The 14,429-nt window shown below is 40.4% G+C and overlaps 1 protein-coding gene across 3 annotated transcripts in view; it reads right to left on the reverse strand.

Moving 5' to 3' along the window:
• Positions 1-598: 598 nt before the first annotated feature.
• PRR36 (proline rich 36) overlaps positions 599-14,429 on the reverse strand; it is a 33,413-nt gene continuing 19,582 nt past the window's right edge. For 2 of the 3 annotated variants that reach the window (XM_072399712.1, XM_072399713.1), the window contains exons 3-6: positions 12,944-13,022; positions 12,660-12,706; positions 6,872-11,896; positions 599-1,192 (exon numbers count right to left, since the gene is read on the reverse strand). In XM_072399712.1, the coding sequence (XP_072255813.1) occupies positions 870-1,192; positions 6,872-11,896; positions 12,660-12,706; positions 12,944-13,022 (5,474 nt within the window). In that variant the 3' untranslated portion in view covers positions 599-869. Of the gene's footprint in view, positions 1,193-4,984; positions 5,070-6,871; positions 11,897-12,659; positions 12,707-12,943; positions 13,023-14,429 lie in introns of all 3 variants that reach the window. The other variant, XM_072399714.1, reaches the window with a different exon arrangement.

Below are 14,429 nucleotides of genomic sequence, written 5' to 3' on the forward strand. Positions count from 1 at the left end.
GACTTTCAACAATAAATGTGTACTGTAGTCTTCTTCATGTAAAAATAAGACATCCCCTGAAAATAAGACCCAGGGCATATTTTGGCATTTCAAAAAATATAAGAGAGTGCCTTATAATCGGGGAAACAGGGTAGCAATGGGTATTTTGTGGTAGGAGAGTGCTTTGTTGGTGAATTTACCCAGTGTGAAGGACTAAATTAAACTAATTAAACCACATTCAGTATGACTTTTCAAATGGAGCAGCATGGGGATGGTCCCTCAACACATTTTGATCAGAAAATGGAGCAGGAACACCCTGCTCCATACCGTCAGGGTTCTGTCCCTATGGGGCAACCTTTACCATAGCAGAGCTAGTGGAAAAATAGGCATTTAGTGACCAACACAGATAATAAAGCTTTTGATGCATGGCTGGGGTGGCAAGCCTATTGTAATGCCAGCTGCACTGAACCTGGAGAACACATCATTAACTAAACTAGAGTCTGGCTGGGCACAAGGACACATACTTTAAAAAAGAAAACACAATGTTTAATCTTAAAATGTAATCTGTTTTTTACCAGAAGTATAATAGGTATTTTGTAGCATAACTGGACACGCTAAGATATTTTAAGTATAAGCTTTTATTTGAGAAAACATTTTTCATGATTGACACAATTCAAATGAACCTCACAAACCTTAAATAGTGCAAAGCTCAACACTCATACATCACTCACATATTGCACATTGATGCATTCGTCTTGTTCCCACTGTTCTACAGGGTTCCACAGTGCACCTCATGGGTGGAGCTCAATCCCTGCATATTTACTGTAGTTCTCATAGGTAGAGCTCCTACCCTAAACATTCATGTCAATGATCCTCGGGGGTTGGTCCTTTCAGTGGAATGTTTCCACCTCCACTACTGTCCAATCACCTTGTGAGGAGACTTCACCTTCAGGAGAGAAGCTGGTAACAGATGTGATGCTAGCTCTTGATTCGTCCAAAGGAGACAACAGTTCTGCCCACTTTCCCAGTTCAACCTGACCCTTGGCTCCTGCTTTTAACCCGCCTTCTGAGGCAGCCAGGAACAAAGTTCTCCCGATGATATGCTCCACCAGCCCCAGTTCTGCCCCTCTGGGACTGCGATCCTGGGATCCATGGTCGGTCTCGTAAATCGTGTATAATCCGTCTGCGGGCGAGGAGATAGCGATTGGTTCACCTAGAAAAAATGGTCAGGGAAAGCTAAACATCACTAGTAGATTTTTCATTGTATTTTAATGTACATTTGATATTTATATAAGGTTTCTACAGGGTTGAAATCCAGGAGCTTCCTATCAAGCACCATTGGAGGAGGTCATTGTCACGGATGTATCGATGACCTGCAGGAAAGTGCTGGGCTAATATTTACAAAGAAGGGCTTTACCATGGCCAGACAACACATGAGTTGATGCAATCCAGGGCAAATCAGGTTTAGTAAAGCCTATTCATCTTTTCCACCATAAAAGTTGTATGTAACTACTTATCTTGTAAGATCTGATATTGTTGTGCATTTTCCTCTCCTAAGATAATCATCATGTTGGGTGAAAATGTTGCATTTGTACAGCTATCCCTTGTTTAGCAATTGACTATACCAGATCCCTCAACAACCACTCTGAACACTTCCTAATGGGGAAGATGCAGCGGGGTACCTCCTGCTTGTCATCCCCTCTATATTGAACAGAATAGTGTGGTCTACACAGTGCTCATTTTGTCGTTGGAAATGACAACTAATTATTTCCAGCAACAAATACTGAGCAAGTGTATAAAACTTAAGCATCACTTATGTCTATTAACCCATCTGCAGATCCATTGATGTGATTGTATTATGACTGTGCGCTTCCAGAACAATTATGGCTAAACTAAATGTGCAATTAACCTCATGCTACTGAGCCATTTAACTTTTAGTCGCCAGTCGCCTCATTTGCAGCTCATTGATTTCAGTGTTCGCTAATGAGGTGATTACCAACAAAAAGTTGAATTGGTCAGGAGTATAACGTCAAAGGAAGCCTGTTTAGCATCATTATATAAAAGTATATGGCTGTGAATGTAGATACCGCACTGGGCCATAATTACATGTACCAGAAATAAGAGTTTAGAGAAAAACCTTTTTTCTAGTTTTGGATAGAGTAGGGATTGATTGGAACCTGTCGGGGTTTACTACTGCCTAGGGCTTCTTCCAGAGAAATTTTTTTTTATTCGTCATGAAGATAATCTTTTCATATGGAATATGGCAATAACGGCAAAAATTCTTTGAGGTACACTGGAAGTCTTTTACTGGCTGCCATCTACACCGGACTAGACACAAATAAGCTGTAGGCCAGCCCAGGATAAACTTTATGAGTACTAACATTCCTCAGTTTGTAGCTTGTTCCCTAGAACGATGGACAACTTTTCAGTTTTTGCTTATTTTTTTGTCGAGCATCTTGCTCCAGATTTGCAAGACTATCACCTGATCTTCTGTTCCCACATTCTCAAAGTTCTACCTGGTGGATCTTTCAGCCTCATCTGATTCCAGCTTTAGATATAAGGTCCTTCATGTAGCCCTTTGAGACGCAAACACTCCCCAGTTTACTGTTGCTTGTTGTTTTGACCTGTTGTGGTTGATTGCTGTGTTGGCCAGCCCACAATTGGAGTGCTTTTTGATGTCTCGAAGGTGAAAGACTTTGTGTTCCTCAATGGGAGTGAAAGGTAATAGGGGATAGCAATAAATTTTTGTCAAATATTTTTTCCTGGTGTTAGTTGAGGCACACATGTCCTCTCTCGTGTATATGATAGGACCCAGAAGGTTTAAGACTTTGTGTTCCTTAAAAGACTCCAAAATCTGCAACAAAAATTCTAATTTTCTATTATTAGGGCAAACCTAGGAGCCCTATTAGGTTTTTACTGTCCGTTTAAGATTTTCAATGAGGGGCAAATATCTTTCATGTAGTCCTGCTTAGAAGTAAAAGCCAAGCAGTTCCAATCCTTCCCCATTCTATAAAAAACAAAGTATACCTAAAAAATGGGGATGATCTGAATCTGAAGGTAATATAGAAGCCACCCAACTGAGAATGAGATTTTGGGTTTGGTTGTGGATAAATTGTAGAATTTGGTAATAATCAAAAGAAAGTAAACACATTTGTTTAATGTCAAGAACAGTCGATTACATGTAATTGGAATTCCGATCACTTCATATCCTAGGACACTCATGGGAAAGGCAGAATATTTTCTGCATGCAGTTATTTTTTTTTTTAATTTCAACTGATCGATTACTGACTGTGATATCAATCAAATCAGTGGGTCAGGCAGACCTAAGTCTTTCACTTTGCATGTGATGGCTCTCTACTGTAAGTGTGACATCTCTACCCCTCAATACCCATGGTTCCAGACACATTTAGTCACCAATTATCAGTTTATATATTTTTTTAATATTATATGGATTTGCAAGTAGCAATGTTATGGTTCTCAGTAACAAATTGTTGCCCAATATGTCTATTTGAACCAGTGAGATGATCGAGAACCAAGCATGAATGAAAGAGGATCTTGGATGATTTAGTGAATGCTTTCTGGAGCAAGCAATGATTAGTATTTGGAGACCATGTTGCAGGATTTTACTCTTGTTACTTGTTCTAGGAGAATCTTCTGCAGGTTTATTAATATAATGTTTGCAAATTAATTTTGATGAGAAAATTATCTAGAGATTTTAACTGATGCAGGTAAAACCACTTATACAATGTAGATGTATTGATGCTTGTAAATGTTTGTGTGCCACACATAAAACACAGACATTGAAAGGTATTTGCACAGTAAATTGGAGTTCTGAGAGATTAATCTCCCCTGCCCCTTCTTAGAAGACTTGGCCACAGTGACTGTAACAACCTGCCTAACCCTAGCTAGACCTAGCAGTCCTTAACCCCTAGGAAAATAAGAGCAAATCGCCCTACAACTAACAAAAAATATATACTTAGGCCCTTTTTCCCTTACAATAAGTTATAGTGATTTTTTTCTTGGAAATGTGTGTGCATTTTTAGTGCATTCCCTTCCCACAAGCCCCTAGCTTTCTGGTTATAAATTGATGATCGCATTACTTTTGTTTCTTTGTATTGTCTCCTTACTACTCAGGGTTGAGTTGTCCTTAATTTCTATCAATAGCTACGTACACACATCCAATAGTTCTCGCCCGGACAAGAATGTGGCATGTGTACAGCGCCTGTTGTCCATCGTCCGAACCCCTGTCCCGGCGGATCCACAGACAATGGACAACAAGCGATCCTAATGAAAGGGAAGGGGGAGAGCACACAGCAGGGTGCTGCTCCGTCGTTCTCCTCCCTCCGCTCTGCATAGAGCAGAATGGTGCTGTATGTACAGTACTCGTTCTCGTTCATGCATCGTGCAGAAAGGATTGTGAAAGATCCTTTCCAATGACAATATTTGTACGAGTGTGTGCAGCTTAAGTCACAACCAATAACTTTGTACCAAAGGTGTTCATGGAGATTTAAGGACTCTAGTCTAGTCAGTGGGAACCAACAAAGGCATTCTCTCCTCTTTTAAATCCCAAGGATGGCCAACCCAGTGGTTTCTACACTTGATGGTTTTTGAATGATTACTTTAAAAATCTATAGCCCTTTTTTTTGGGGGGGCGGGGGTAAAATATAGAAGGATTGGAACAGTTTATAGGTTTTTATTGCTTTTTGTCTCATCTAGGTCGATAGATTCACTCATTTATTACCCCTTATGACTGTCACTGAAAAAGTGAGGGGAAATTCAACGCCTTTGAGTTGTCCTGAGAACAAGAGGAACTCTTCTAATATGGACACTGGTTCTGGTGACAACCGTCTACAGTCCTGTACAGAAACTAGATTTAGATCACCTGAAACCATTCATGATTGCCTTTGAAAAAAATCAAGCCTCAAGATATCATGATGATGTTATAGATACCCTATTCCAGATCAATAAACAACTTATACAGTGGGGCACCTACCCCTCAACCTACTGTTTTTGTGGGGAAAGTTTGCCTCACTTTGTTGAGATTCCTCCTTCTTGTGTGTGCTGGACAGAAAAGGAAAGGAAATCTTCCACTAAATGAGATAGTAAAAAGTTAGCAGAGAAGGGTTCTGACCTTAAGTCACCTATTCTGTTGATGGAAAACTCTTAAAGCAGGTCAAATCGACCTGTCTATGAATTATAAATGATCTCAGGAGCATCTCAAATTGGTGTCAAGCAGATACCACCAACATAAAAGACTATTGTCACAGAAGCTAACTTTGCTTGTCCTACCAATGTCACAATGAAGTGAAAAAGAGAAGACAACACAATGGTGCAAGCAAATTGAGGTAGAATAATGTGGAAGAGATAGAGAGAAGAGTATGAAAAATGATGATAATACAAGCAAGCAGGGAACAATGGGAGGGGATAGTCCATCCTGGTTCACTCAGAGACCCTGTTACCAGGATACTCATCTAAATCTAAACTTTATTTTTATTTTTTTTTTCTAGGCATAATGATTTATTATATGAGAGCACTACAAAGCTAGCAGAAAACGCTTGCAGATAACTGTAATGAATGTGCTGCCATCCTGCATCCTTGGCAGCCAAGGCTGGTTTCAGGGTAGAGTAAACTAGGCAAATGCCCAGGGCCACCAATTGACAAAACAGCAGGGGTGCAGGGAGTTGGAAAGCTGTACATTCAGTGCCCCCACTTCATATTTACTCTGTTGACATCATCAGAAAGAATCTAATTAAAGTTGTCATTGGCCAACCATTTCAATACATCTGTTACAGACATCTGCAAGCAGCTCCTGTTGTCAGAAACTTCTGCTTCCCATCATCCCATGGCAGCCTTTTCTTACCAGCAATGGTTTCATTTCATTGTCATTTACTCAAGGACTTGAAGTGACTTGGCCTAAACGGGTTTTAATTACATTTTCAGAGTCTGCTTTTGCATACAGCTCATGGGTGCTGTAGGAACTGCAAGTTTATACTGCCGGAATTTAGGGCACCCAATTGCAAAGATTCTAACAATTCTCTTTGGAGCTGTAAGGTCTACATTGTTGCCGGAATTTTATTTATTATTTTATTACAGCAGTCCACAAGTTGTCTCTCATTGTTAGTGATTTGCTGGTAGCGCATAATAGTGTGGAGGGGGCATATAATCAGAGGATTATAGGATCAGACACTTCGAGAATTGTTGGAGATCTAAGAACTTTGCGTTGGTTCTAAATAAGAAATAGAAGGTCCAAATGCCAAAAAAAAAAACCTTGGGTAAAGAAGTATTCAGAAATGCAGTGTTTCAGATTCAGATGTTTAATCTGGGGACTGGGTCTCGTAAATAAAAATAACATACCAGTCTGCAATGCACGAAGAACAGCTTCAAAAATAATATGCACAATTACAACATTTACAGTACGTACCACATTACTTCACAGCATTCCAGTTACACACATATAACAAATAAATGAAGTTAAACAGCTCACGCCACTGAAATAAAGGACACACAAATGGCACATGCTTAAATAAAAACAGAGGTCACCGATTGTACAAAATAAATCAATGTTTATTATAACATTTGTGGATAAAAAAAAACAACAGAGAAACTGTATACTGAATGAAAACAGTAATAGCTAATGGGAAGAAGGTATAGGGGTACTGAAAAGAAAGAGAAAAGGGGATCTAGGGATGGGAAAAAGACATCAGGCGACAGACAGATGAAGTGATATGTGGCTTTATTGATCTATTATCCTGGATGCTTGGTTGCTAGACTGAAACCACCCCACTGTCAGATTGGTATCCCACCCTACTACCTCTGAAACAATCACCCCCCAAGTCTTCTTAGAATTGCAGCAGATCTTTACTCCACACATTACACAGTCAGTCATCATTACCTCTCAGGGGACCGCTTTCTTCTGCTCTCTCTTCGTATCTTTGTTCTTTGGAAACAGATGAAACCTGGGGGCATGTAAAACCACTCACTTCCATTTTATGGGCTATTTCCATATCTTCTGAGGTTTTAAAGACACTGGAGAAAGAAGGCCCTTCAGAGAGCTCCTCCAGGCTGGCATTCTGCAGAAGATGAGGTGCACCCTTGCTCTTTGAGGCTGGAGTTCCTGCTGGGGTGTCTGATCCTTCTTCTTGGCCCATGTGAATACCTAGATCTGGGTCAGGAGTGAGTGTGGTTTGTGGTGACGTGGCTACATCATCTGAGTGGGACTCTACTCCGGAACTAGAATCTTCATAAGTTCTGAGTTCCTCAGGAGTACTTGTCTCACTACTGCTTTTTCCAGCAAGTTGTGGGTCACTCAATGTGCTGCACACTGAGGCCCGTTCTCCTGCCTCCTCCTCTGCCTTAGGTTCTTCCTGGTTATCTCCCTCTTGATTTAGGCTGGCTGGCCTTTGTGGCTTATCTTCTGTATGTTCTTTAAAATCTGCAAGTTCCTCTTTCTCTACAAGCACCCACTGTTCTTTCACTGACTTTGGGCAGGATGCCCAGGAATCTACTGTCTTTGTAGACCACATAAGCAAATCGGGTTTGTTATCAACCTCACATCGGTTTTCCCCAGATAAAGCCTCAATGGTTCCTTTGATTCCCTCATCTGAAAAGGTTATTGTCTCTGCAGTAACTCCTGTAGCTTCTGCTGGGTTCACAGTTTGCTCTGAGAGACAGTCAGCAGTGATATTATTGTGCTGTTGTAGATTATCATCACCTGGTAACAAAATAGGTTCACTTGACACTTTTGATACAGCTGTTGTAGAGATGTTAAATTCGGTGTTATTTGAAGAGAGGCTCCATGCTTCTTCTTCTGGATGTTGAACACCTGGGGTCTTGGTTTCACCCAATGAAAAAAGTGGTAATTGTTCTGTTTCTGCAGCATGAGCAATTGGTTCCACTTCTACCACTTCTTGGTTATCTATGTCCAGCCCAGCTAAAGTTGCGAGTGACTCTTCAGTTTGATCTAATGGGTAACACGTTTCAATTTGTGTTGTCTTAGACAGAGTTAGTAATTCAATAGGTTGGGTTTGCTCTACCCCAGGCACAGTTATTAAATCATCAGCTTTGTATTCCTCCCCCACAGGCATAGTTGTTATATCAGGTTCCATTTCCTCTTGTACAGGCATCGTTATTAAATCGATGGGTTCCCTTTCCTCTTCTTCAGGCAAAGTTATGATATTGATAGGTTCCCTTTCCTCTTGTACTGGCATAGTTATTAAATCAATGGGTTCCCTATCCTCTTCTTCAGGCAAAGTTATTAAATCGGTTGATTCCTCTTGCTCCACCACAGGCAAAGGTATTAAATGGATAGGTTCATTTTGCTCATCTTCAGACACAGTTATTAAATCATTAGTTTTCTTTTCCTCCTCCGCAGGCATAGTAATAAAATCAATAGGTTCCTTTTGCTCTACCATAGGGATAGTTATAAGATCAATATGTTCCTTTTGTTCTACCAGAGGCATAATTAATAAATCAATGGGTTCATTTTGCTCTGCCATGGGCATATTTATCAAGTCAATAGGTTCATTTTGCTCTTCGAAATCTTGAAGGTTTGATGATGCTCCTGAGGGCTGTACTGTGGAAGGATCCATGAGCTCATGTGTATAGATATCTGGGTCTTGCCCTGGTGGCTCAGAATTCTTTTCAGACTCCATGATAGTAATTGGCTCAGCTGATTCCAGTTGGACAATACTTGGGTCATTTTGGCAAAAATTTGTTGTAAAAATGCTATGAACTAGCCTTGTTTCTGGACTGCCTGGGCATTCTGTAAATTGACGTGCTAAAGGGTCCAGGGCAGTTACCCGATCCCCAGGTGATCCCATAAATTCACATTTTGATGAACTCCTAGCCTCATCGGCATGATTTGCACATTTCAGTGGCTCTAATGAAGTTTTTGTTTCTTCCACTAAATAGCTAGCTGTTTCCGATAAGGCAATTTTAGGCTGCTTTAGCGATGTTAATGGTTCCTCTGGGAACAATACAGAGTTGAAGCCATATTGCGTTGGATTTATTGGAGAACACACATATTCAGTTTCAGTCTCTGCTGAGTCCAGTTGTTTTTCCTCTGTAATAAAAGGATTTGTTGGCTCTTTTGCTGATGCATGTGTCATATTTACCTGTTCCTCAAACAGCTTCAAGTCATCAGAGTTATTGTTGGTTTCTGCTTCATCTTTAATAGTTTCAATCAATAGTTCTTCTGTAAATTGTTCAGAATCCTGGTTTGTTTCATTGTTACCTAGTTCTAAATGTTCCTCTGATTCCATTATAAAATCACTGGCAGTTTCTGATTCACACCCAGCTGGATCTGTTTTAGAATAAGACTGATCATCTGTATAGTTTGCTTCAGATGATTTAAGTAATGCCTCTTCTTCTTCTTCCCTTGCATACGTATATGATTCAATGTGTTCTGCTTCTACATCTTCTACAGGACTTTGTGATATTAATTGTTCCTTTGTAAGCTGTTGTGTTTCATCATCTCGGAAGCCCTCTGTACCTTCTAGGTATTTAACTGGTTCTACAAACATTTCAAAAGTGTTTGGTGCTTCTAGACATTTTATTTTTGATGTGATACAACTTACATTGTCAGGATTTTCAGCTGTGAGGTCAGTTGATGGTAGCAGTTCTTCTAAAGGTTTGTCAGGTTCTCCTGCAAGTATCACACTTAGTTGCTCAGGTTCTTCTACTGTTTTGGTTTCTTCCAGTAAGTTTTCAATTGCTTCCACTGAGCTAGTCATTACTACTTCTGTTGCTTTATGTAAGCCATTTGGAAATGTACATTCTTCTCCTTCTAGCTGTTCAGAGTTTATTATTCCTTCCTGCAAAGTGTCATCTTCTGCCTCCATTTCTTCATCTGATGGAGTAACCTCCTCCATGGATGATGTCACCTGGATTTCTAATGGTTTGCAGATATCTGCAGGGAACGTTTTGGATTCTTCCGAATGTCTGACTGCAGTGCTACCTTTTCCTGTGTTTGGTTCATCTACAAATCCTCCTTCATCCTCTGATAGTTCTGCTCCTTCTTCTAAAGGTGTGACCTGCTCCAAAGATGATGTCTGAACTTCTTCTGATGGCTCAGCATGTTCTATTGGGGAAAAAATTTCTTCCTCTAATGGTTGTTGTGGACATTCCTCTTGCTCTTTAAAAGCTGTGTCTTCTTGCACATGAGGTGTTACTTTTTCCAAAAGCTCCACTTCTTTTGAGGGCTGGAGGTGCTCAAGTAAATTGTGCAATTTCAAATCATTTAAAATTTCATCTGTTTCAGATGAAGACTGTAGTTCTACATTGAAAGTTTCAGTCAGTTCTACAGAGTATGGCACTTCTTCCTGCAACATTTCTTTTGCAATAGACACGTTGTTACTGAAATCACTGTCCAAATCAAATGGGCATTTTACATTTTCCTCCAAAGGTGTTCCTATGACTTCCTCTAATGGTGAAACAGATTCTTCTTCTTGAAATGCCTCTACAGGAGTTTGGACTTCTTCCTCTGATAGTTCTCTTTGATCCTCCAACATTTCTGATAATTCCAGGGGAGAGCTCAAGTCATCTTGTGGAGGTTCCATTGAAAGTTCTACTTTTTTCTCTGAAGGACTCTTTAGTTCTTCAATTGTTTTTGTTGGGTCCAAAGGAGACAATGTTTCTTCTTTTAAAGAACTAGGTAGAGATCTGACTTCTTCTGAGTGGTCAGCTGGTTCCAACAGTGTCTCTTCTGGTTCTTCATGTGTAAGTTCCACAGTTGTGTATACATTCGGGGTAGGTATTTGTTCTGTTGGTGTTACTATGTCTTCATCTGAAGGGGTTGTTGTATTCCACTCAGAATTTACTTCTTCTTTTTGTATGTGGTTGTTAGGGTCCTTCAAAGATTGCTCACAAAGATCCAAAGATTCTGACTGCTGCATTTCTAAATCTACAGGACACGTTTCAGGTGACAATTCGTTGGACACAGAGCAGGGCTTTAATATTGACTGAGCATCACCTAATTGTCCTTCTGCAGATTCGGCAATAGTTTCTTGGTCCTTGTTTTCAGTAACTGGTGCAGGACATGCATCTTTTTGTTCTGCCTGATCATGTACCACATCAACAACATTAACATTTATTTTAGAACTGTCTGACTTTTGTGGACTAACGACCTTCTTGGACTCCCCAGTCTTTACTGGTTTGGGTACAGGACGCTTTTCATTCATAGGTTTACCTGTCGCTGTGGCAGGTTTAGATGTTACAGATGAGCGGTTTGTTGGTTTATTTAGTGCAGTTGCCTGTTTAGTTGTTACAGATGATTGCTTTGTCAGCTTGGCTTGGTTAGATGTAGATGTGGTGCTCGCTGATTTAACCAGAGGTGTCCTGCCTGATTTTGTAGGAGATGATGTGGCATTTATTGGACTACCAGCTGAAGTAGGAGTTGATGCTTTGGTTGGCACTGAAGTCAGTCTTGGGGTCTTAACCAAGGGAGAAGCGGTTTTAACTGCTTTAGTAGTAGGTGAGGTTGTATTAGGTACTTTAGGCGATGATTTTATTTTAGCAGCTTTAGCTGATAATGGTGATGCATTAACAGGCTTAATTTGTGCAGGAACACTCTTCTCTGGTTTATTTAGTGTTAATGACATCTTCACAGGCTTGGCTGGGCTGGATGAAGATGCTATAGATTTTGTTGGCCCAGATCCACTCATTTCTGGTTGAAGGCACGATGTCTTATCTTTTGGCACTATCCCATGCTGTGTCGGTCTTCCCACATCCTTTTTAGCAGTTCCATTCTGCTTTGTGGGTGTAGAGTTTCCTCCTTCAACTTTACGTTTGCCTGGCAGAGAACCTTCTACGGTCTTCTTGCCAGATTGAGCTTTTGACAATGGAGACTGTGGAGTCCCCTTATCCCTGGTCTGTTGGCGAGTTATTTGGCTGGTGGGAGGTTTGATTGGAGATGCAGGATCTGAAAAAAGAATAAAAGATCTTACAAAGGGGATTTTGCAATACAGGTAGAAACAAAAGGCCAAGTATGATTATTGCTGATCTCTGCATTGCCTATAGTCAGCAGAATTTTCTATCTTATCTTATCTTGTAATAGATTACATATGAGCAGGTTCCTATAGGCAACATGGACGCTTAGTTTGTAGTCATTATTTCATATATTTTGAGTATACTTATTTTTATTTCACACAAAACATAATATTTTTGGTATTCTCTAGTACACAAATGGGCTAAAGTTGCAATTTAAACTTTCTATAATTCAAGCCATACATGGGTACTTTTAGGGTGTCTAACATACTTCATTCTCAAATAGAAAAAAAAAGCCCCTCTGGATATTAATGCTAATGATCAAATATGATAAATACTGCAATTTACTATCTGCACCAAAAGCATTCAACTTGGTATACAGTTCTGGTCCTTAGTTTTAGTATTTTGGCTCAACACCGGTAATAAGAAGGCTCTGCCATTCTGCTATAACCCTCCCCACATTAAGAAACCCACCCTCACTTTCTGGTGCTTGGCTGCAACAGTGCAGCATGTGAGTAGCACAAACCAAAGATTTTTCTGCATCAACATGAGTTGGCAATTTTTTTTTTGTTTTTTGGAAGATATTATTAACCAGCTGAAGAGGCTACAGAACCCCCAGTTTGCCCAGCCAAGAAAGCAATGTCACCTACAGTACAGTCAGGGGGAAATAATGGACCGCAGAAGATCTATATGCTTACCTTTTTGTGTTACTGATCTAGGTTTGCTGGGGGAGGCACCGGCTGTCCTGTAAAATAAGAAATACATATTATAAGAAAATGGAGCCTAGCCTAAAAAATATTTGGTTAAGCCTACTGGGCAGGAGCAGCTTTACAAACTACTGTTGATACAGTAAATCCCACTATCAGAGTTTCTGCTGCATTTAAGAAGCCCATCCAAAATTGACAAATAAATTAATTTAAATGTATGTTTTACCCTTTTTAGTAAAAAATTTGTACATTGGTGAAAAAAATATCGGGCTTACCTGACCATGCTGTTCTTTGCATTGGTTGCTTCCTTTGCTCCAGGGGTCACTTTGGCACTTGGAGATTTGGAAGGTGGCCCTTTATGTTCAATAAAAAAAAAAAAAAAAAAGGTTAAAAGTCACTAACATGGTGCAGTGTTTAATTTCATTTAGGTGTACAGAGAAGGGGGTCTTCCACTGACCCAGTGTGACCTCTCTACATGACACCAAAAAATCAATTACATCCAATTAAATGTCACAGATTATTAATGAGCTCATCGCATACACAGACTTTGAATATTGATAGAAGACCTAAGTATGTGACAAGTAAGAATTACAGGGATGTAAATAATTAAAGATTGTGGTCAGGATGTTACAAGGCCATTGGGCAATACGGGAGCTGTGTTACAATATTATGATGCCGCAATAATATTAAGACAGTGGGGTGCTGGGTGATTGTCATAGGATGTTACACAGGGCTAATAGGAATCACAGAAGATGGGTAATAGTCATATAGTTACTCGGGTAACAGGAAATTGGTAATTTGGGTTAGTAGAATATAGGGCTGCAGAAATGATGGGGCACTTGGAATGGGTAACGGTAACATGATGTTAGGAAGGTAATATTACACTGGAAAACTGGGTTACTGTAACCCAGGTTGGCGGTCATTTGGTAGAATGTCAGCCTTACAGATAGCCAAAACGATTATTGGTGCCAGTTGTACCTGACCTGAGAGGCACCAATTGCTCATTGCTCAAGGAACCCCTATCAACCTCTGGAGGAACCCTATGGTTCCATGGAAACCTGATTGAGAAACTGCTCTAGTGTCATATAGCTGCAATAATTGTCGTTGGAAAGGATCTTTCACGATTCTTTCCAATCACTAGCACTGCACGATGCATGAACGGTGCTGTACATACAGCACCAATCTGTTCTATGGAGAGGGGAGGGGGAGAACGACAGAGCGGCACCCTGCTGCGCGCTCTCCCCCTTCACTTCAATTACGATCGTTCATCGTCCATGGATCCGCCAGGACGGTCGTTCAGACAATGGACGACAGTCGCTGTACACACGCCAGAATTTCGTCCAATGTCGGCCCTGAGCCAATTATTGGACAAGAAGCATTGCAAGTGTGTACGTAGCCTAAGACTCTCTGGAGCTGGGTTACTGCTGTATTATATAGCACAAAGGTATGTAAGTTTGGAGCTGAATTACTATGGGGTAATACCACGTCTGGGAGATGGGTTACTGTTGTATAATATCACAGGAGTATGGCATGTTGATGGATCACTGTGGGGTAATAAGACACTTGGGAGCTGTGTTACTGGTGTATGATACCACAGTAGTATGTTACTTTGAATCTGGAATACTATAAGGTAAATGGACACTGGGGAGCTAAGTTACTGTCACACGATACCTCAGCAGTATGTTACTTTAGGGTTGTAATACTTTGTGGTAATTGGACACTGGGGAGCTAGGTTACTGTCATATGATACCTCAGCAGTAT

The sequence above is a fragment of the Pyxicephalus adspersus genome, chromosome 2 (genome assembly GCF_032062135.1).
Source record: "Pyxicephalus adspersus chromosome 2, UCB_Pads_2.0, whole genome shotgun sequence".
NCBI classification, from domain to species: domain Eukaryota; kingdom Metazoa; phylum Chordata; class Amphibia; order Anura; family Pyxicephalidae; genus Pyxicephalus; species Pyxicephalus adspersus.